Raw genomic sequence first — 23,231 nt, forward strand, 5'->3', positions numbered from 1 at the left:
GGCACCATAAGGATGTATGTCTGTCCTGTGTTGTCAAATCTTTGGACTTTCAACAAATACTTTAAGACTTGGAGGGAAAATGTATGGCTCAGAGAAACATATCTGATGGTGATATCTAACCCATGAGCATCAGTTTGTGACTTCTAAGCAGAAAGTCATGGTGATGACAAATACTTGTTCAAAAAGATACAGGTAGAAAAGTTCCTCAACAGGTTCTCTTGGATCTTTACCACCACATGAGATGAAAGAGGAGGTATTAAATTTTACTGCTGAGCAAAGAGAAGTGCGGCAATGTGGAAATGTCCAAGGCCGTAATGTGAGAAAGAGTCCCAACCAAGCCTGCTTGACTCTAAAACTTGTGCACTACCAGGGCCCTAATAATGTTGAAATTATATGATCCTCTATCCATAAGACAGAATTCTTATCAGCAATAAAGAGAAACATCCTACTGACATATCCTATAACATGAATAAACCTCAAAAACACATGCTAAGTGAAAGATGCCAGATACAAAAGACAACATATTACTTATTTCCATTTATATAAAATGTACAGAAAACGCAAATGTATAAGAAATGAAAGCAAATTGCTTGGGGCTAAAGACAGGATTGTTTGAGAATGGGGATGAAAGATCTCCTTGGGTATGATGGAAACGTTCTAAAACTGGATTATAGTATTGACTATACAACTCTTGGAATGTACTAAAAATCATTGAATTGTACACTTATAATGTGAATTTTACGATATGTAGATTACACCTCAAAACTACATATGCAACATAAAATGCATAAGTAGTGCATATGCAAACTATTTCAGAGTTATGAAATGAGTCTTTAAATTAGAAAAAATTGGATGATTCCATTAATTATGCTTTTATTGTGTGTTTTTGAAGGTCATGCATTGTTGGTGATTTCTTCCTACTTATGCCAGACCACAGAGATAGCAGAACTTTCCAAATGTCAGACACATGATAGAGGGGCTACCAAGAAAACCCATCGCCTTCCACCAATTCAGATACAAATCCTCAGGGACTTTGAGTCTAAGTTCAAGATACTGAGTTAAGCACACAAACGTTTTCCCAGAATTCACTACAATTAAAACCATTCTCATGTTTGTGGCCTTTACGTCAGGAATCCTTTATTAAAAGCCATTCCAAGAAGTTGACACTCTCCTTGGTCTTTAGAACATGTAAAAAGTGCTTTGTTTTAATTTTATACTTCGCCTTTCCCTTCAGTACATCAGATCTGCAGCCAACTTGGAAAAAGTGCAAGAGCCTCTTAAGTAGGCAATAACTCGAGGGTCAGCCATTTGGAACATCTTGGCTCCATTCCCACCTCATAGCTGTGGTAATATGCCATTGTTTGAATGTCAGGACCCGGTCCTTAAACTTCATTTCACACTCCACATACCACAAACGTTTCTTATAGATATAGATCACAATATAGGTCATTGTTTCAAGCCCTTTGCTATCATATGGCCTTATAGTCCCTTGTGAAACATATGGAGGATGGAAAAAACCCATACAGATGACATCAGTGGGCCACATGCAGTGAATTATGGGACTGGAGGAGAGGACCAAAACTTGTATTACAGATATTCCTGGGCAGCAATAGCTAACATTTTTCTAAATGGAATAAGGTTTTTGAATCAAAACAGGATGCCTAAAATACTGTTTGTTCACAGAGACAGGGATCAGGAGAGGACACACTTAACTTACGTGTTTTTTCCATTATGCTCACACTGGGTCCCTCAATGTCTTGAAGTTTTGTGTAAACACTGACTTTATATTCTGAATCAGGCTGAAGTCCATAGAAGCAATGCCTGGTTGTCCCTCCGCCCACAGTGGATTCTTGCTTTTTTGTGTCTATAATAAAAGCAGGACAAAACATACACACATGAAATTTTCAAAAATCGCTATCAACCAACTTGACAATAAACTATTTAAGAAAAAAAAAATGCTATCAGTAGATGATTTGCTTCTAAAACGCTTACTATGCATGGCCTAATCAGATAACCTCAGAATGAATTATACTTGTTTAGGTACTGTATCTTTTCCTAAAGACTTAATACATCCACTGATTTTTTTAAATAATTGAAAACCACATTTTATATGTTAAAAAATGAGAATAAAAGACTCCAGAGATCAACCCTTTAACGGAAAATTATTAATGCACATAACTGTGTGTACACATCGTAACTGATGTTTTGGACAGGTGTGGAGGTGAGTATATTTTTAAAAACTTAGAATATTCTATTAGCACGATTCTCCAGAACACGGTTAACCAGTTACAAACTGATAAAACGATACATCCTTTTGGTCCCATACAAGAAGATTCTTATTACCATGGAAGAAGACGCCCTTCTTGGCAGTGGCCTAAAAATACAAGTATGGAGTTAGAAATTATAGGATTCTAGGCAATCTGTATGCCTGTGGATGAAGAGGGGCGCTTCCAGGGTTTCAGGAGCTTCATCCAGATTATTTTCAGAACTGCCACCAAGGCAGGCAAGAGCTGGAGTGTCACAGAGACAGCCAGGAAGTCCCCAAATGTCCAATTTCCTTCCGCTTGGCCTTGAATTTTAACCAACACTCATGATACCTTTTTTTTTTTTAGTTTCTTTTTTTTTAATAGTGTATTGTCAAGTTGGTTTCCATATAACACGCAGTGCTAGTTGCAATGAAGACTCGTAGGAAGCTCAGAGGAGGCTGGCTCCACTCTGAAGATCATTTTCATTCTTTCAGAATCATAACTGAGTCAGTAAAACATGGTGCTTCCGTGGTTTAAGGCCCTCCATTTTGTGGAACTTGGTTTCCCAACCCCTAGTTCCAAAGTTCTTTTCATTCTACCAAGAAGACAGCAGTATACAGCCATCTCCACAAAGGACCTTCTCTTTCTTGTCTCCACCATGGCAGAAGCGCAGAGAACCTAGTAGACACGATTAACTGTTGGCTACTTTCTTCATTCCCATATTCACAGCAAGACTGCTTTGCCTCCCTGAAGAAATTAATGCTGGCCCTTGGGTCTGGAGTCTAGGGTAGTTGCATTTATTATATTCATCATTTTCTGAGAGCTTACTATGTGCCAGGCTCTGTGCTTTGCATTTAATGATACAATAACAAGAAAGATAATAGTAGCCAGCATTTAAAGAGCATTTACCATGTACCAGGCACTATCCTAAAGATTTTATGTGAATCGACTCATTTGATCTTTATAATATTTATAATTAGCCCCAATCTAGAGACAAGAAACTGAAGGCCAGAAAAGTTAGTAACTTAATCAAGTCCATATGCTAAGTAGCAGAACTGAAATTAAATTCAGAACTCTAAATCACAGTCTCAGAGGGCGCTGCTTTAGTTTCCATTAATATATCATAAAATAATGTAAGTTAAATGGTTTTTCTAAATTAAAGCTTCAGAGCTGCTGAGTGCATATGAAATGAGCAAACATGATAGTTTGCAGAGATCAGATGAGGACCCCTTAGGAGTCAGTGCTTTATTGCTCTATTGGACAAAACCGCCTACCTTGGTGGCTTTAACTACCAAAGAGTCACAAATGGGTTTTCTTCCTTGGCATAGAGTGTTTATTACTTTATACCACATAGTTAATTGGTTAAAAGGAAGAATCACTGCTACCATGAAAAGAACAATTTTAAAAGATCTAGATTGACCTTAATTTCACCCATAAGCTGTATGCATCTACTTAATGCCTTATATAGCTTTATTTCTAGGAATTTAAAAAAATCCAGTGTTAAAAAACTGCATTGATTAAACACATTACACATATTATTTGCTGGTTAAAAAGGAACTCCTTCAAACTGTTAATTGCAGTTTATTAAATATAAATAAAATATAGAAAGCATAATAACCGAACAGTACAAAATACAAAAATGTTAAATAATTCTTCTATTTTGAAAGAATAATACCTATTACATTTCAATCTATAACTTAATATATAATGGAACAAAACATACATAGGTTATAACATATATTTATCAGAAAACACATGACATATGTCATTTAAAATTTGTCTATGGACAAAATCCTTTTTAGAAAAATATCATTAAGATTTTTAAAACTATAAATAAATTAAAGCCACTTATAAAATGGAATGTGAAATTTATTTTTTATTTTTATGTTTGAGAATATAAAGGAGTTTCAAAAGTGAACTTCATAATATAATCTTTAGTAATATGTTTGTTCAGAATGCCTTAAGGTCTACTTCAAAACTTTTCTTATCTATGTGACAAAATGATGAAATAAAAGGTTGTCTCAGTTGGTTAAGCATCCGACTTTGGCTCATGTCATGATCTCACATTCGTGAGTTCAAGCCCTGGATCGGGCTCTCTATTGTCAACACAGAGCCCACTTCAGATCCTCTGTTCTCCTCTCTCTGCTTCTCCCCTGCTGGTTCTCTCTCTCTCTCCCTCTCTCTCTTTTTCCCTTTCTCCCAAAATGAATTTTAAAAAATGACTTAAAATTTTTCTCAGGTGTTTGTGAGATTACATCTTGCTGTGACAGGAGTTTGATAGTAAGAAAATGTTCTTACACCCTGCACTCTGCTTTGCTCCTGTCCAAGTTCAGTCTGTGGTTCCCAGGCTCAGGACCCCACACGAGCTGATTCTTTCTAACCCTTACCCACAACTTTGGGGCCTCTGCAAGCTTTTGTGGGTCACCTGTAACACAAACATCTTCCAAATCCTATGGCATGGATATTCGTCCATCTCCATAAAAGTTTCCAGAATCTCTGCAGGAATCAATTCTAGAAAAGTGCTTTTCTGTCATCTTTATTTCTCATGGATACTCATGCACTGTATCAACCCTCAACAATAGAATATAAATGGATTTTACTGCTAAAGCAACAACATAAAAATCTCAAAAGCCATTGGAAAACTGGAACAGGCACAGTAAAATTTTGGGAAATGGTATTGCTTTAATTCCCAATAATAACAAAGAGGGGTTACATGAATGGAGATGTACCCATGTTGCTTTTGGCATGTATGATTTAGGTCTAATGGCTTTGCCTTAAAGGAAAACATTCAAACTGATCAAATGAAGACTGATTTCCTCAACCCTTTGTGCCAAAAGCAAGGAGTTAATTTATTTTTTTGGAACAGGAGAAGAAATTCTGTCTTTGTGCATTCATTCTTATGAAGCAAGGCTAAATACATTCTCTAGGTTATTGTGCTGATAATGATGCCACCAGCTTGGCTCACCAAAATGTCCTATGAGTAGTTACTGAGATGCACAAGGAAAGAATATCCAGGATCCAGAATACTCTGCTGGAATTTTATGATATAAATGCTTCCAATCCCTAGGTCTCTCAAATTCCCTGACACATAATCATAATGTCACTGCCGGGGCACCTGGGTAGCTGAGTCGGTTAAGCGTCTGACTTTGACTTAGGTTATGGTCTCACGGTTTCTGAGTTCGAGCCCTGTCTCGGGCTGGCTGCTGTCAGGGCAGGGCCCACTTCGGATCCACTGTCCCCCTCTCTCTGCCCTGCCCTTCCCTGATCTGCATGCTTCTTCCTTCTCTTTATCTCTCTTTCTCTCTCTCCCTCTCTCTCTCTCTCAGTTATGCTAAGTGAAATAAGTCAGTCAAAGAAAGGCAGATACCATATGTTTTCACTCATATGGGGATCTTGAGAAACTTAACAGAAGATCATGGGGGAAGAAGGGAAGGGGAAAAAAATTACAAACAGAGAGGAAGGGAGACAAACCATAAGAGACTCTTAAAAACAGAGAACAAACTGAGGGTGGATGGGGGGGTGGAGGAGAGGGGAAAGTGGGTGATGGGCATTGAAAGGGCCCTTGTTGGGATGAGCATTGGGTGTTGTATGGAAGCCAATTTGACAATAAATTATATAATAAACAAACAAACAAACAAAATGGTCATAATGTCACTGCCTCAAAAAGTTTAATCTCGAGACCACGTTTTATTCCATGTGATCTTTCATTTTGGATCTGGGGTCCAAAGGTAGACTCTCCACTATGCTGCAGCTCTGTTAATGATACTGCAAAACTGGCATGTCCGCATTCAATGACAGAAGACAAGTTGAGCATTCTATGAAACCTCCCTTAAGTGGTCTAGAAAGAAATTCACCAAATTATGGGGATTACAAAGGGAATAAAGTATTTGGGACCATGTAGCATCTAAATACATGAACTTAAAGGGAAAGGATATACTCAACCTTGGATGCAAAGTCAACTCAAAAATAGCTGGAAAAGAGAATTCCAGAGCATCCACAGAACTAATGAAGGCTCTAAGGGAGTTCTGAACTACCTAAGACCAACTAAAAGTCTCTGACTTTGGTCTGTCCTATCATTAACCAAAGCCTACAATTTAATTTGGCAAGTGGATGAGTGACTCAAACACAGATTTATTTCAGTCTCTCCTGAGAGGCCCTCATCCTTCTGGTAATCTTTCTTTCTTTTTTTCCTTCTTGGCTATAAAAAAATGTCGTAATATTAAATGGGTAGAGGACATGTGTTGTTTTTGCCTGTCTTGCATCTATTCTCCCTTTCTTTGAATCTATTCTTCCCCACTCTTGGTCTTTATGATTTGGGGAAAAAAAACTGAGTAACAACCCTTCTCCCCTCTAGCTACAGAGGTGGGAGGCAACCAGGTCTGGTCAGTCAGTTTATTTCATGCCCTTGAACTCAATGACAGATTTAGGGGCATATGACCCAAGCCAAGCTAGTATGACTCAGTTCCTGGACTTTTGTTGGAATTATTGAGAAAGAGAAGCTCTTTTTTCACTCAGACTGGTTAAGCTGTAAACTGGGAGGATCCCATTCTGGAAATGACTGGGGCCAACTCAGGGAATCTGGCTGAGGATGAGCACAGAGCAAGAGAAGGGAGCAAGACTTCATCTTGATGGCATTTTCTAAACACTTAAATCCAGATGTGCCTGGTGCTGGACACTTCTAAACTTCTCCGTAGTCAATAAGTTGATCCTTTTGTTTAAGTCCTTTTATCTGCATCTCTCCCATTTACAAACAAACCTGAATGATACAGCCTGCCTACCTTATTCACAAAAACCTTGGAAATTTGTAGGTATTACCTCAGATAAAAAGCCTCAAGAAAAGTAATTTTAGAGAGCCTGAAGCCCAGAGAGGTTGACCAGCAATTATGGTCAAAGCAGAGGCTTCTCCACTGACATCATCTCAGAATACAAGTGCACGTGACCAGACCATGGGAACTATATAAAAAAAAAAAAAAAAAAAAAAAACCTGGAAAAAATGACCTGTCCAACAGTAGGAATTTGTCGAAAACATTCAAAACTAGGTTACTTTGGGATAAAACTTTTCTCCATCACATGGAGAAATCAGATCCCATTTCTCTCTAGTATATCCTCTGGGATAGAAGGACTAAATATTCTCCACAGGTCTCATACATAGCCAATGGGAGACATTACAAAGTTAAAACAGAGGGGGCCCCAACTCATCTCCCCATGGAAGAGTCTGCATCTGAGCACAAGTTCTTCAAAGGCACCAATCAGGATAATGACTTTATCTCTCGATAAAATAAACAAACTCAATGTCAAATCAAGTTCATAGATACAGAGAACAGATTCATGGCAGTCAGAGGCAGGTGGGGGGGGTGTAGGAGAAATGGGAGAAGGAAGTCAAAATGTTAAAGAAAGAAAGAAAGAGAGACTGAGAGAAAGAGAGAAAGAAAGAGAGAAAGAGAGAGAGAGAAAGAAAGAAAGAAAGAAAGAAAGACAGAAAGAAAGAAAAGGAAGGAAGGAAGGAGGAGGGAGGGAGGGAGGAAGGAAGGAAGGAAGGAAGGAAGGAAGGAAAAGGAAAGGAAGGAAAGAAAGAAAAGAATGAAAAAAGAAAAGAAACGCAACTGAATTCTTCCCTATTCTAAAGTAGGAAGACTATCCCTTGATCTAAACTGTATGTTAAACCATTTAAACATATTCCCTACTGCTGTCGCCATGCTCCCTCCCCACCCCCAACACGCCTCTTTGAGGCAGACTGTCAAAAACTGTTGCTGTCCATTAATTAATATTCTTCAGTTAGACAACTGGGTGAATGAGATGTAAGCTAATTGGGCTCATAAATCTCCCAGCTCTAAATGTTGATGAAAAATCAATTGAGCAACACTTTGTTCATTCTTGTTTAATTGAGCCTCGATAGCAAGGCTCAGCTGAGGAGGTTTTTGGCAGCCTGGAGACAATGCGGAGGGAGGACTAGTTAACTTCCCTTGATGATGAGAAGGAAATGTGGACTCATTGTTTTCATTTTTTGTTAACAAAGATCTTGGCTTCAAAAAGAGCTTTTTGAGGTTTGAGACTACCAGATCAATGTTATCACACACAACTATCATGTCCTCTGATGAGAATCCCGGTGATATTTTGCAAATATGTGAAGCTGAAGACATTTAATAAAACAAATACTTCCGGAGCTCACTAATTCCATTGATAATTCAGTTTTAATGTATCTTTATGTCAGTCTATATAATTACAATTTATATGAAAGACAATGAATATCCATAGGAGCCTATGTCCCTTCATGTCAACTTCTTAAATGACATAAAAGGATAAAGTGTTGTGGGACAGTTTGGGAGTGTGATTTTTATCTTTAGTATTTTTTTCAAGGCTTAACAAATACCACTGAATGTCAACCCTTCTGTATGAAAATGTGACTTAGCCTGTCTTATAAAGATATATGAAACATGGCTCCTCAAGATTTTATAATTGTTTCTCAAACAGTTGCATACCTTTCATGTACTTCTGCTTAATCATCTCATAAATCATATTAAATACAATCACAAAATCCATATGACTTGTCCTGACTTTTCCTTACTCAGTGTTTGTCACAGCAAAAAGCTACTCCTATATGTTTAGTCACGCCAGGCTAAAGGGATCCTTAACATATCACACACAGGGAATCAAAGAATTGGTGGCTTAGCACATCGATTGAGACACTGCTTTGGGTGGGGTTGGCAGGAGTCTCTTTTTGTGTCGCTCATATTCTATTCTCATATTCTCAGCATATTTCCGAGTGCTCTCACCTTTCCACTTTCCCCTTTCCTGCTTTTTTTTGAGAGAGAGAATGTGAGCAACGGAGGGGCAGAAGGAGAGAGAGAATCCCAAGCAGGTTCCATGCTCAGAGTAGAGCCCAGTGTGGGGCTTAATCCTCCAACCCTGGGATCATGACCTGAGCTGAAATCAAGAGTCAGATGCTCAATGGGCTGAACCAAAAAAAAAGCTCTGCTTTTTTAAATGGGGAAACCATGATTATTTTTCCAAAAAGAATATTTTTAACAATTTTATTACCAATTTTGAAAGATTAAAAGAATCACTTGGAATTCTCCAACATCTTCTAGTGTCTCCCTGAAGTAACAACACATATCTTTTGCTCTGATAATATAATATTTAATCGATATATCAAATTAAAGTAATTATAATTATTTGATCCCATCTTGAATATTATTCAAGCTGATAAGAGTCCCTACAAACTCACTTTTTGGGAATCACCCTTCTGTTGTTGTTCTTGAAACGTTTTTTTAAATGATTTTTTTAAATTAATTTATTTCTGAGAGACAGAGAGAGACAGTGTGAACAGGGAGGGTCAGAGAGACAGGGAGACACAGAATCTGAAGCAGGCTCCAGGCTCTGAGCTGTCAGCACAGAGCCCGACACGGGGCTTGAACCCACAAGCTGTGAGATTATGACCTGAGCTGAAGTCGGACGCCCAACTGACTGAGCCACCCAGGCGCCCTTGAAACTTTTAATGAAGACAGGCACACATTTTTAGTGTTTCAACTTTGAAACAAAGTCCCACATTTAGATATGCCTGAGAACAGTTATGCTAAAAATCTTTCCCATGATGGCATAGATATATTAAACCATCTCCTGAATGAGAGTTTAGTGTTCACCATTTATCCTCCAAAATAAAAAGAGTAGGTCAGTAAGAAAACCGTTACAATCAAACTGAGATCCCCATGGAGTAAATACTAAAATAAAACACCATATCATTGTAATGTAGGTTAGTCCTGGCTATTTGTCTTCTATTGCCAATAGCAGCTTCCATTTCTCTGGAGGTTAATGTGGGCAAAGCACTGCTGCAAATGTTTCACATGGATTTATCACCACACAGCCTTAACAGAATCCCACGAGATCAGCACTGTGGTTATATCCATTAACAGACGAGAAAATGATCGTTTGGAGAAGCTAAATAATGGGCTTACCTACCCATTCTGCCTCCATCCCCTGAATGATCCATCATATAACATTGCCTCTTCAAGAAGAAAGCTCTAGTCTGCTCCCTGCATGTTGTCCACAGAGATTTGCACAGAACTAAGTACATGAGCACTTGACAAAATCATCTGTGATAGGTGGCACTTACCCTGGAGCGATTCAATAACCACTCTGTAGGCTGTGGCATGGCGATGCACCTGCCACCGAGCACACAAGCTGGTCATTTGAACCTGGTCTGCTTGAAGATTGGTCACACCCAAAAACACTATAATGAAAACAAACACACTTATGTCACACTACAATGTCCCCCAGTCTGAAAGACAAATGTCCCCAAGTCTGAAATTAACTTTAACCTAATAAAATTCTAATTCAAAGTTCCCATAGTCAGTGGTGGGAAACTCACAAACTCACAATAAATTAGTCCACAATAGATAACTATTTTATTACTTGAGAGAGAAGCTGCAAAACATTATGTGTAATATAGTCTGTTTGATATTTGTAAACAAAGAAAAGAAATAAATATTCACAAAAGAAAGACCAGATGTAATAGGTGGTGAATTTTGGCTTTTTATCTGATTTCTAATCTCTCTTTATTTATTTATGTTTTCTAAATATTCCACAATTAATATATAATACTTTGATTACAAAAAATCAAAGACAGTATGCACTTATCAACCATCGATGGATTGTTTTGGTTTAACTAAAAGGGAAAGCAAAATAGACAAAGGGAAGTCTTACTCAAACAGGAATTTCATAAGAACTGGCTTTCAAAACATAATTGAAGGAGAATGAACACATTTTTGAAAATGTAAAAATGAAAGATTTAACACATAAAAAATTATAAAAATCAAACACAAAGATTCCTATTAATCTGAGAATGTAATATACAAAAATGATTCACAGAAAGGTTATTTTGGGAAGCAATGAAAATAGTATTTCTCTAACACAATAAAGGAGTAGGTATCTGGCATTTATCATTTAGACTCAAAAAGAAAACAATTGAAAATTAATATTAATTTCTCTAATGACCTCTAATTTTCATCCACATCATTTTCTAGCTTTTCCCTTTCTCTTAGCTACTTTATATAATAAAAATAGTTTAAGATTATTTTTCGAAATGATAATCAAAATTTACATTTTCACATTGTTCTTTTCTGTTAGACCAGACAGAGAAGACCTCTTTTCCCAAGGCTGAATAAATGAGTCCTGTTGTTCCATACAAAAAGGAAATCATTAATGATTTATGTAACCATACCAAATTTTTTAAAAACCATAAATTAATTGTATTTGCCATTGTATGGGCTTTTATTTTGCTTGGGAGAAAGAAAGAAAACAAATAATAAGCCCATCTAATTTTTACTTTAAAGATAGAATATAAAACAATTCAATAATCTTACTCTTTTAAAATATATTTGGAATACTCAACATACTTCTTGAAGGAGAGAAGAGGGATAGAACAGAAGAAAGAAAGATGCAAAGAAAGGAAGATAGAAAGAGACAAGACAGAGCAGGGTGAAGAGAGGCCAATAAAACATCACAGAGACAGAAAGGGTAATCTAGAGGAGGAAAATGCAAATCAGATACTGAAGGGGAGGGAAAATGCAAATCAGATACTGAAGGGGAGAGACTGAGTGGAAAAGTGTACAGGGAATTCTAGAGTGTGCCTAAGGAATGGGATTGCTATCATAGAACAGAGAGGAATCAGTTGGAGGTTATCATAATGCCCAGAATAGCATGACTTCACCAGCCAAGTACAAGATCAGAACCACAGGCCAAAGCCCTTCTAGATCTGTTGAAGACAGACTATTTCTTTTGAGAGTAAATTGATTCTGTAACCTAGCCATTAAGGTCTTAAGATATTCCATTAAAAAAGGTTCAGGAAGCCCCCTCTGATGAAAAGACTGGCCGTATCTAAAATGTAGGTGGTCAAATAGAGGTGGCTTGGGGTCTGATTTAATATATGCCCCATTCTCGCATAATTCCATTCATCGATTAATGATTTGATTGGGGATGAGAATGACAAATGGGCCAAAGGTATAAAGCACAATTATTATTATAATAATAATGGTTATTCCCTAGTGTTTGCCATATGGCTGATCATTTTTACACATTATTTCTACAAGCCTCACAGTCTATTATCTTCATTTTAGAGCTGAGAAAACTTGAGCTCAGAGAAATTAAGTAATCTGCTCAAGGTCACAGCTAATAGGAAGCAGATTAAAGGTTTCTACATTTGATTATACCATAACTATCAATCTCAAGTGTGGGCAGGTACAGTTGATAGCCCTAAGGGTGATTTTAACTAGCACACAGCCACACCATTTTTATATTTGTCATTTATGTATTACCTTTAATGTGTATTAAACATTTAATGTGTACTAAAAGTCTCCTGTTTAGAATAATTATGTGGGTTTTGAAAAGTATTAAAGGAAAAAATGTAAGTCGATTTAAAGAAATATATTAAACAGATGGTGTGGAAGTATAACAAATATGAGGAATATGGAACATACATGCCGGAGTGTGGAAAACGTTGCATTTACCATGGGTGTCTGACATGGTATATGCCAATGAGAAGTCCCAGATGGTGTGCAGACAGCATGAAAACCCTTACAAGGTAGAGAAGGAAGTCCTTTTTGTATCTTCTATGGATGGTGTGTATGTGTGTGTGTGTGTGTGTGTGTGTGTGTGTGTTCACAAAGGGGGGAGGGGCAAAGACTTTTGAGAAAAGTCAAACTTTGGTCCAACTTTGACTGGCGTTGGCCATGTCGCTACAGGCTGGTTGGAAAATTTCACCTAATGTAAAAAATGCCAAAAAATTTCCAGAAGGAAATCCTATCCGCCACCATCAAGTATATTTGAATGCCAGGTTCTGACATTCCGTCTGCCAACCAGGACTCTGAACTACAGCCCTGAGTAAGGAGTACACCTTTCTTTCCATGAAACACCATCCAGAAAGGGCAATGCTGAGGAAAATAAAAACCAACTGCCAAGTCGAAGCAGGGGTTGAGTTACAGTGGAAACAAAGCAGCAAAACCACAGGCTGGGGCTGAGGCAATGGGACATCAGTCTTACGTGTTTTCACCACGCCTGTCAGAGCGTCGCTGAAGCCTGAGGCCTGGGAGGCAAATATTTTCACATTGTAGTCCATTCCGCTGAGGAGGTTTGTGATAAGAATGGTATTAATACCCGATCCCACAAATGTTTCCAGTGTTGGGCCAGCAACTAGAGGAGAAAGAGTATATTTGGGTTACACCAGAATATGGAAACATGGAAACACTCCGGACAGGAACTGTACTTACTCGACTGTGTTTCAGTTGCCCAGGACTACATAGAAGACAAACAGCAGAGCTAGGGTTTGAACCTAGCCCCATCTGGCTCTGAGACTTATGAACCTGACTACCATGCTAGGGCTCTTTTTAGGAATCTAGTCCTTTTTCTCAAATATAGTTCTTTCCCTAGTGCTTACTCAAAGAAGCAACCCACCGTCCGCCATATTGTGAGGCCTTCACAGTGGAGCTACTATGTTGCCATAGGCTCTGGGGCACTTGCCAAACTAAAGAAGTCATTCTCAATGCCCCTTTTCAGACACCCTTTGTCCCCAGCAGGCATGCAAGTGGCAGTAGCAGTAAATTTATCACAGACACTATGCTCTGCCCTTCCACATGGGGGTCCAGCATATATGTTGCCACTATTAGTACTATCCCCTTCTCTTAGCATTTTTTAAGTTTATTTATTTACTGAGAGAGAGAGAGAGAGAGCACAAGAGTATGAATGGGAGAAGGGCAGAAAGACAGGGAGAAAGAGAATCTCAAACAGACTCCATGCTGGCCACGTATAGCCCAATGTGGGGTTCAATTCCACAAACCATGAGCGAGCTCATGACCCAAGTCAGATGCTCAACCAACTGAGCCACCCAGGTGCCCCTCTCTTAGCATTTTTTAAGAACAGATAGATGACACTCTTATTGCAAGGCCCTTGACCAGTTGGCTTCATTGAGCCTTTACATTTCACCTCTTTTTCAGCCAGTGGAGTCTTTAATTTGGCATTTTAAAAACATTCTTTGCTAAGTCCTATATAAACGTATTTACCTCCTGCCTTTTCCCATCTGTACTCATTCTTTAAGAGTTTTGAGTTAGTAGCAAGTTCCTAAAATACTCCTTACTTTACTTCAGAACCCCCTCTAACAAAGCATTTATATATTTCTGTATATGCACATTATCTCCATAGTGATTTTCTCAGGCACCGAACTCTGATCAAATGACCACATACCACATTCCACTTGATTTAGAGCAAGATGTCTCAGCCTCAGTGCTATTGACATTTTGGGCTGGATAATTCTTAATTCTGGAGCAGCGAGGGGCAGCTACTATGACTTGTAGGATGGTTAACAGTATCCACCAGATGCCAATAGCAACCCCCTGCCCCTCAAGTTGTAGCAATCAAAATTATCTCTGTGGGGCAGCAAAACTGCATCTATTGAGAACTACTGTCCTAACACAAAGCTACTTTCCCTCAGAAAATCTGGTAGATATCTACAAAATGGTCCAAGAATGAATCCAGCAAGACTGCTTTACAAATTAACACATGTCTCAGGCCGAAAGAAAAGAAACCAAAAAATTGGTGATGGATCCTAAATAATCAGTCTTGAGCAGGCTAATACACCCATGGTATATTCTCGCTATTTCATGTTCATGGTTCATAACGATGTTTGTCCAGAAGAATTGAAGAGGGGTGTATTTTACTTGTGTGGACCTGGATAATAGGACAAATAGAAGAAGCTGAAGAGCATTACAGAGGTAAGAGCAACATCTCAGAAGGTGCATTGACCCTAACGTGCTCTTTGAGGGTAGAAAGAGTTTTTTAATGGCCCAAAGAATACTCTTTGCATTTTCTTGCCAAATAAGTAAACATAAGGAGAAAATCTCTTCCTTATGAATACTCAGAGTATGAAGGCCCAGGTCCAGAAAATGGACAAAATCCCTATAGTATCTATTTTTAGACTCCTGCTTAAACTTCACAGAAGTGTTAAGTGTCATGAGTTGATACTGTAACAGCTGAAGGTACTCATGGCCTCATCTCCACAGACGCCTGGACCCAGGGTACAATCGCCCCTTGGTTGCACCATTCTCCTGCTTTCAGGATGTGAAGATGTGGCAGTTGAGTAGGAAGGGATTTCTTCATCAAGGTGGCAAAGAGGCTGATGGAAAAGCCTTTTCTTACCATGACTTTAGGGCTTTGATGAATTTTATACCTCAACAACAGCTTCCAAAATGAAGAGACTAGGTAAGTCAACTTTTTCCTACTAACCCAAGAAGTAATGAGGTAGAGGAGGAATAAGAAATTAGAGATTCTGAGTGCCTAGGGCTTACATATCCGCTGAACCATGGAAGATTCCTTTTTTTTTTTTATTGTTTTATTTATTTCTAGGAGAGAGAGAGAGAGAGCCAGTGTGAGCAGGGGAGGATAAGAGAGAGAGGGAGTCACAGACTGAAACAGGCTCCAGGCTCTGAGCTGGCAGTCAGCACAGAGCCCGACGCAGGGCTCGAACCCACGAACCGCGAGATCATGACCTAAGCTAAAGTCGGACGCTCAACCGACTAAGCCACCCAGGCGCCCCGAGCCATGGAAGATTCCTACTCCTACCCAGTCAAGGTTCCCTTCAGCTGATTCCTTGTGTGGGATGCGCCTAGGTCAGGTGCATAACAAGTATGTATTCTGCTCATAAACGTACCTAGTCATTTTTTAAGTGGAGTCATAACTTCATTGTTCTGATAATATCTACCCTAACAATGATCATATAAGGGAAAAAAAAATTTTTGTCATGAAAGGTAAGACTCTTCTCACTTCTCAAAACTAAAGATAGATGGAAAGATAGATGGAAAAATCAAAACAAAAATAACCTTAGAATCCATTTTAGGGGCACATGAGTACATCAGTCAGTTAAGCATCTGACTTTTGATTTAGGCTCAGGTCATGATCTCACGATTCATGAGATCAAGCCCCATGTAGGGCTCTGCACTGACAGCACAGAGACTGCTAGGGAGTCTCTCTCTCTCTCTCTCTCTCTGCCCCTTCCCTGTTCACGCATGTGCTCTCACTTTCTCTCTCTCAAAATAAATAAACCTTTAAGAAAGAAATCATTTTAGAGGCCTAATCATGGTCACAATATTTTTAAAACAACATTACTTACCGCTAACAGGTTTGTAGACAATTCTATAGCCCTTTACAGGGGAAGATGGAGGATCCCACGTAATGCGCAACCTGTTATACCATTCTTCTGAGACTCGTAGGTTTTGGGGACCAGAGGGTGGCACTAAGCAGAGAAAAGGAAAAACAGTGATTTAGGGTGGTTTCCAGTTTTACAAACTACACTCTTAACAAAATCTAAGCTATCTTCCCATAATGTTAAAGTATTTACAAGTAAAAATGCACTATAACATACAGTGAAACACTTTGAAGAGTCAGTCTGTGGTTGTTTTGAAAATGAAATGTATAGGAAATAATTGCTCTTTTGATGAAACACGTTGATCTGAAGACCAGTTGATCATTCAAGGTCGTTCTGGTTCCTTTTTGTTCAGTTTATTTTGAGTAAAGCTGAACAGAATAGTGTTTATTAAAAGTTTCTGTCTACATACCACTCTGTTCCACTATCAAAGTTTATCTGTATAACAATATTAAGGGTGCTCACACCATGGTAATGATGGTAATTCTAGGAGGTAGATTCTGGTAATTTTTTTTTTCTTGCTTTCCTCTTCATATGGTTTGAAACATTTCATATTGTTTGAAATTTTATATTATTGTTTACCAATTTTCTATCACAACATTAAGCCATTTATATAAAGAACCTTTATAAACCATTGTGCATACTGACATATACTATCGTTACCATTTTTGTTATTGTTGATAGAATGTAGTTGTGTTGACCACTGTTTAAAATAAGGAGACCATCCACTAATACTTCAAAATAATTTTACTACATAGATTTTGGTACATGTGGTAGTATCTCTGCAATGAGATTTAGGTCATATTTCTATAGTAAAAGTCTTTAAATGTTTTTTCCGTGAGTGTATACATGTTTATCATGGAAGCCTTTTACATACTATGCTTATTTTTAACTTGTGAAAGTTAAAAGTAGATCTTTGAGCCCAGGTCAGAAGCAGTTAGATGGAGCCCCTTGACCTCCCCATCACTTCCCTTTCCCACCCTTCCCTACAGTGGCAGGGTTTATGGTAACTTTATAGAACATTCAAGTGTTAAAAATAATCCCAAACCAACTCAGAACAGCAGAATTCACTCTGTTTATTTTAAACCATTCTTGGGGCACCTGGCTGGCTCAGTCAGTTAAACATCTGACTCTTGACTTCAGCTCAGGTCATGATCTCACAGTTCCTGAGATTGAGCCTCACATCAGGCTCTGCACTTGGTGGTACGGAGCCTGCTTAGGATTCTCTCTCTCTGTCCCATCCCTGCTCATGCTCTCTCTCAAGATAAATGAACTTTTTAAAAAAGCATTTAAAAAATAAATAAAAAGCAAGCCATTCTCGCTTGCTTTTTTTCTTCTCATAATAACCCAGATTTAAGACAAACAAAGACAAACATACAGTATAGGTGCTCCATACGGTATACTACTTGATTTTCTTCTTTAATTGTTGTTTAAGTCTTTGGTTCCCAAATATTTATGTAGCAGCAAATACCAAAATACGCTCAAAGTTTTAATGTGTAGATCAAGATCAAGATGCCAGCATACTGGGAAAAGTGGAAGAAGAGCTTGGTGTTCTCCCAACGCTCTGCTCTTCCCCTTTTCTTCCACATGACACCAGAGGAAATAACTGTAGCAGCCCTCGGGGCTCCTAATACTCTGCGTGATCTCTAACAAAATGTGCAAGTTTGGTGAGAGTCTGGGTGGAGATACTCACAGCATGGGCACCAGGAAGAGGGAGAGGGGTCAGGACTGTTAACTAAGGAAGTAAGTCAGGAGTCAGGACTTGGGGCTGCAGCTATGGAATGTTAACGACTTGTACGCTTACTTGAAAATTCCACACTTAAGTACCCAAGTACGGAACTCAGCCCTTGCTCCTCATCACCCTTGACCATCTGGTAATTGTGGCATACTAAAAATGGGTGCATGGTTTTAACCCTCCCCACATTGAGTGGTAGAGGCTATGGCCCTCCCTTTGAATCTGGGTGAGCTCTATGACCCCCTCACCCAACAGACTACAGCAGAAATAACACTATTCCAGTTCCAAGCATAGCCCTTAGTTGTCCCGACAGTTTCCGCTTTCCAACTGTTGGAACTCTGGCTCTTAGAGTCCTGAGTCAGCACGTCAGAAGCATGACTATCTCGCTGGAAAGAGTGCATGGAGAGGCTCCGACCCAACATGGGGACAGAGAGAGAGGCTCAGCTGAGTCCAGCCTTCTAGGCATCCCCACCAACATGCCAGACATGTGGGTAAAGCCGTCTTGGATGCCCTAGACCAACCCAGCTGCCAGGTGACCTTAATCACCCGCATACCCTGCAGGGCAGAAGAATCTCCCAACAAGCCCTGCCTAATTTCCTGACCTATGAACACACACAATACAATAAAATGGTTCCTATTTTAAGCCACTAGATTTGGGGTAGTTCATGCAAGTACAGATAACCACACGGTAATGAAGACAACTAAGACTCTGTGGTGCTTTGACCAAGCGTCTGCTCCTTGGTGCATGCTCCTGGTTTGATCATCAGGGCCAATTCACCCCAAACATTGAGAGGTGCTCCCTCCGTGCCACACAGTACCGGAGGAGCTTTGCACAAAGAGGCAAACAATACGGATGAGGTCCTGGGCTCTCGTGATGCTGCTTCTGAGGAAGGAAGAAGGCGATGAACAAATACATGAGTACGTAAGAAAATATCAGATGGTAATTAGTGCCATATAATAACAACAATAACACAGTGGCCAAAAAACAGGTTGATGGCACAGAGAGTGGGAGCTACTTTGCATGGAGTGGTCGGCAAAGTCTGAGGCGGCAGCTTGGAGCTGGAGCCAAAATACCAAGAAAAAGCCAGAAAGGCATATATCTGGGAAAGGATATTCTGTATGGCAGGAACAGCTAGTACATCTGTCCTAAGGCGGGGACATGCTTAACTGTGAAGAGCAGGGAAGGAGGGATGGCTGGGGGCACCTGTTCGCAGGTGAGATTAAGGATATCAGCAGGGTCCAGGTCGTAGAGGGTCTTGTAGGGCCGTGGGAGGGATGTTGGATTTTACCCCGAGTACCGTGGGGGGTCACTGGGAGGCTGAAACAGGCCTGACATGAGATAATTTATATTTTGAAAAGTTTCCTGGGCTGCAGGGAGGAGAATAAAGGATCCAAGAGCGTAAGCAAGAAGCCTCCCCAGGAGGCTGGTGCACTCATTTCAGTGACAGAGAGTGAGGCGTGGATCAGGGCGGAGCAGACAGACGAAGGCAAAGAGGACTGGTCTGCAGAACACATTGTGGAGAATCAACAGGACTTTGTGTCGAATCAGATGCTGGAGAGGAAGACATAGTTGTTTCTTAAATCTTAGCTTTACGCACAAGAAGACGTAAGCCCAGAGCAGCTAGCTCACCTCGCCCAAGGCTACACAGCTTCCCCAGGTGGAGACAGGATTCAGATACGGATTTCCTGCCTCCCAATCTCTTTTGCTCTTCTCACCACACTGCACTGTGGCTTTCAAGGCACACTGCAGAGGATGAGCATTTTCAATTAATTAGCCAGCTAGTATGCACATGGAGAAAGCTTCACTCACAGGTTTTTCCAGGGGCAGAGACGCTGACGCCTTCTCCATCATCATAGATGGGAGTGACCGTGACCTTGTACTCAGTATTGGGAAGCAGAGGCTTCAGAAGGAGATCGTTCTGGTTTCCAGACACCATCACCTGAACAGAAAAGCAAAGAGGCATGGTCTCACTTAAGACCTTTGTTCCTGTCGGTCAGCTAATGGAGGAGGATTACTATGAGGGACTTTGAAATCATAGAAGCAAGGCGATGTGCTTGGATAGTGATGAGAAAAATCAGCACGCACACAAAAGCATCGCTCTCTGAAATTCCCCTCTCAGCAGCGCTCAGCTTAGAACCGCTAATGCAGGTTTAACTTTAAAGAGTGTAGGCTCTGAGGAACAGTCTACTCACAGCTTTTCAGCGTTTGCAAAGAATCCAGAAGTGAGAATAATCATTGCTTCGGAAAGTGGGTGTTTATAGCTCAGGAGTGTCCATTGTCTAACCCAGCCTGCTTATCATTCTTTATTCTACTTAAGTATCCTCTTGAAAATTCAGCCTTCCGTTCTTTACCCTTTCAGAGATAATCTACTCCTAGCATCTTAGAAAAGGCTGAAAGCTAGCCAAGAATGACAGATTAACCACACATTAAATCCAAGTTTTCCAGAGAGAAACAGATTTACCACTACCACTCCAAAATGTGGCGAGTTTCTTTTTTTTGAAAGGAGAGGTCTTCCTCAGTCTGAAATCACCATCACTCTACCTCTCGAGGCTGCAAAAACTGAAAGGCGGTGATGAGGTCCACACCGTGGTGTTAAGCACCACGTGGCTCGGCGGTGCAAATTCTGTCATCCCTAAAAGAACATATGGACCAGGGAAGCCACATGTTCTCAATGTTAAAACCACAAAACTTTCTGCCTCTGCCTAGCAGTCAGATGCTGGCACACCTCTGGGCCATTTAAGGAATTTAATCATGGCTGGAAAAATGCTAAGTAAGATCTAAGAACTGACCCAACCGCGTTAAAAGGAGTCATAAGACTAGGACAGCTGGAGATGCTTTTTGATTCAAGGGCTGGGTAAGATGCCAGCAGGCAAAGGGCTGTGCTGTCTATTCTGGATGAGGGAAGAGACCTATAAATCATGGAATAAGCCCTCAGAAGCCTCAAGTTGAACCCAGAAGCAGCTGTTGCTAAGATACTGCTAAGCTCTAAAAGCAATTTTCTAAACTATATTGTTAAAAAGGAAGGCTGCATTAGGTGATTTTATCTTGAATTAGTATGATTTTACTGCTTATATGAAAGGGGCACCAAAATGCACTACAGGGGTGTGTTTATGTGGATCTGGGAGGGAGATGTTTTAAGAAGAGCTCTGCTTTATAATGAGTTCGATAACCCTGGTGTTGAAGACAGGCAAGGGAAGAACAGTGGCTGCCCAGACTTGCATTTTACCCCATCAATGTAGCTTCTTCCAGGGTGTTCCTTATAAATATAACTCCTTCGGAGTACAGAGCCAGGGCCTTCGGTCCAGACTGTCTGTTTTGCAAACCACCCATGTTGATACTTCTTCAATAAGGTCATCACTCAAGCCGAGAAATACATGAGCCTGGAACCTATCACATTTACACTGTGGAATTCTGAAAAGTGGTAGGGCCATTTTGGAGGAATCCCTGAGCTCGCCAGGAAATAGTTGCTGTGGTTTACAGTAACAGCCATCATTGACCTGGCAATTATTATGCGCCAGGTGCTACCCTAGGAATTTTAGTACAGTAAGTCACTTACTCTTCACCACAAACAACCCTTTCAGGTAAAAGAGGAACATTACCTTAACTTTATATATGGGGAAACTGAGGCCCACCCAGCCTGTGAGCAAAGAAGCCATAGTGAAATCCCGGATATCTGGTCTGAGCCTTGCTTTAACGGCTGCACTCTGCTCTGTGTTTGAACCTTTTTACCCAATGATACTCATTTCCAAGAAAAAAATGTAAATGTCCTCTTGGGAATGCAAAGTTCCTTCTACTTGGCTTCTGCTTGTTTGCACAAAGCAGGGTAAAGATGGACTCTTACTAAAAACAGATGCCATAGATCATTGCAGATGGTGGTTTTGTTTAGAAAACAATTCTATAAAAGATGTTTCTGGTTAAATGAGATGCAAATCTAACCAGTGAACTTTCACGTTTTAAGTTTTTTATTTTAGAAATGGAATGTTGGGTCTGGCTCCATGTTGCCCAAAGCTGTTCAGGGCAGCCTGGATCCCATCAGTAGCAATAGGGTTCCTTGCATCTCATTGTGTTCCCATGTTATAAAGTTCTATATCTAAATAGTGATTCTCCTGATGTCTGTGGAAGAGGACTAGGTAGAGTTGGTGCTGCTATTTTAATTACAATCTACTGAAGACTAATATTTTTATAAAATATAATAAAACAAAATTGCTAGAAAAAACTGATTCTGTTCTTAGATGTTGCAGCAATGCCAAACTGATATAAATGTTTCTAAAAGCTTAATATTAATATCCAAATTGTATTGTAAGAGACAGAACCACATTCTGAGTACATGTGGTCTGCAACATTCCTTGCAACTCAGAACTCAGGTCACGGTTATGAATGTTGACATGCGGGCTCTAGAAAAGTCTGCAATCCTGATCAGCCTTTCACAAATAAAGAAGTATGAGACTTTCAGGCCCTGACAACAAATTCAGGGCAAATTCATTGCCATTCCACCGTATTTCAGAGCAGAGTTAGAAGTCAGTCCTTACAAAATACTGGACAGGTAGTTTTACCTCCTAATAGTTCAAAATCTTTTTTATTGGAAAGATTTGGTAGATTTAATTGTGCTTAGAAAATATATTAATACTTCACTTACTCACTTGGAAAAGAAAGTTGAATTCTTCTTGTTTTACATGTATTGAAGCTTTACTTTGGTTTACAAATGTTATACATTTCTTTGATCCATCATTTCCTGAAACAAATCTAATTAGCTTTTATAGTTAAGGAAAATTTGGAAAGATGGTAAGAGGCATTTCTCTCATCTGGACATATCTTTTTCTCACTTTTATAATGGGCTTCAGCTACCTTCCTTTCCCTGCCACGCATTATTATTTCAAGGTATTCATTTGGTGGGCACTCAAGGCCCATGGATTTTGATAGAGATCTATAACTGCTAGCTCTGCTTTTGTTTTATAATCTAAATCTAGATGCACCCACTTTCTGTCTCCAATAATAATATACTTGTATAGAAGGAACATTTCCTGAAACACCGAGATATAAATTCTCAATTAATCCTCATCTGGG

General features: G+C 39.6%; 1 protein-coding gene across 1 annotated transcript in view; it reads right to left on the minus strand.

The window, feature by feature from the left end:
* Positions 1 to 23,231, minus strand: part of COL14A1 (collagen type XIV alpha 1 chain) — a 203,667-nt gene that overhangs the window by 99,974 nt on the left and 80,462 nt on the right. Inside the window, exons 19-23 of the mRNA XM_077764526.1 lie at positions 19,977 to 20,106; positions 16,399 to 16,521; positions 13,281 to 13,430; positions 10,357 to 10,473; positions 1,718 to 1,864 (exon numbers count right to left, since the gene is read on the minus strand). Of these exons, the coding sequence (XP_077620652.1) occupies positions 1,718 to 1,864; positions 10,357 to 10,473; positions 13,281 to 13,430; positions 16,399 to 16,521; positions 19,977 to 20,106 (667 nt within the window). The remainder of the gene's footprint in view (positions 1 to 1,717; positions 1,865 to 10,356; positions 10,474 to 13,280; positions 13,431 to 16,398; positions 16,522 to 19,976; positions 20,107 to 23,231) is intronic.

This window comes from Crocuta crocuta, unplaced genomic scaffold (assembly GCF_008692635.1).
Source record: "Crocuta crocuta isolate KB4526 unplaced genomic scaffold, BGI_CrCroc_1.0 scaffold260, whole genome shotgun sequence".
In the NCBI taxonomy this organism is placed as follows: domain Eukaryota; kingdom Metazoa; phylum Chordata; class Mammalia; order Carnivora; family Hyaenidae; genus Crocuta; species Crocuta crocuta.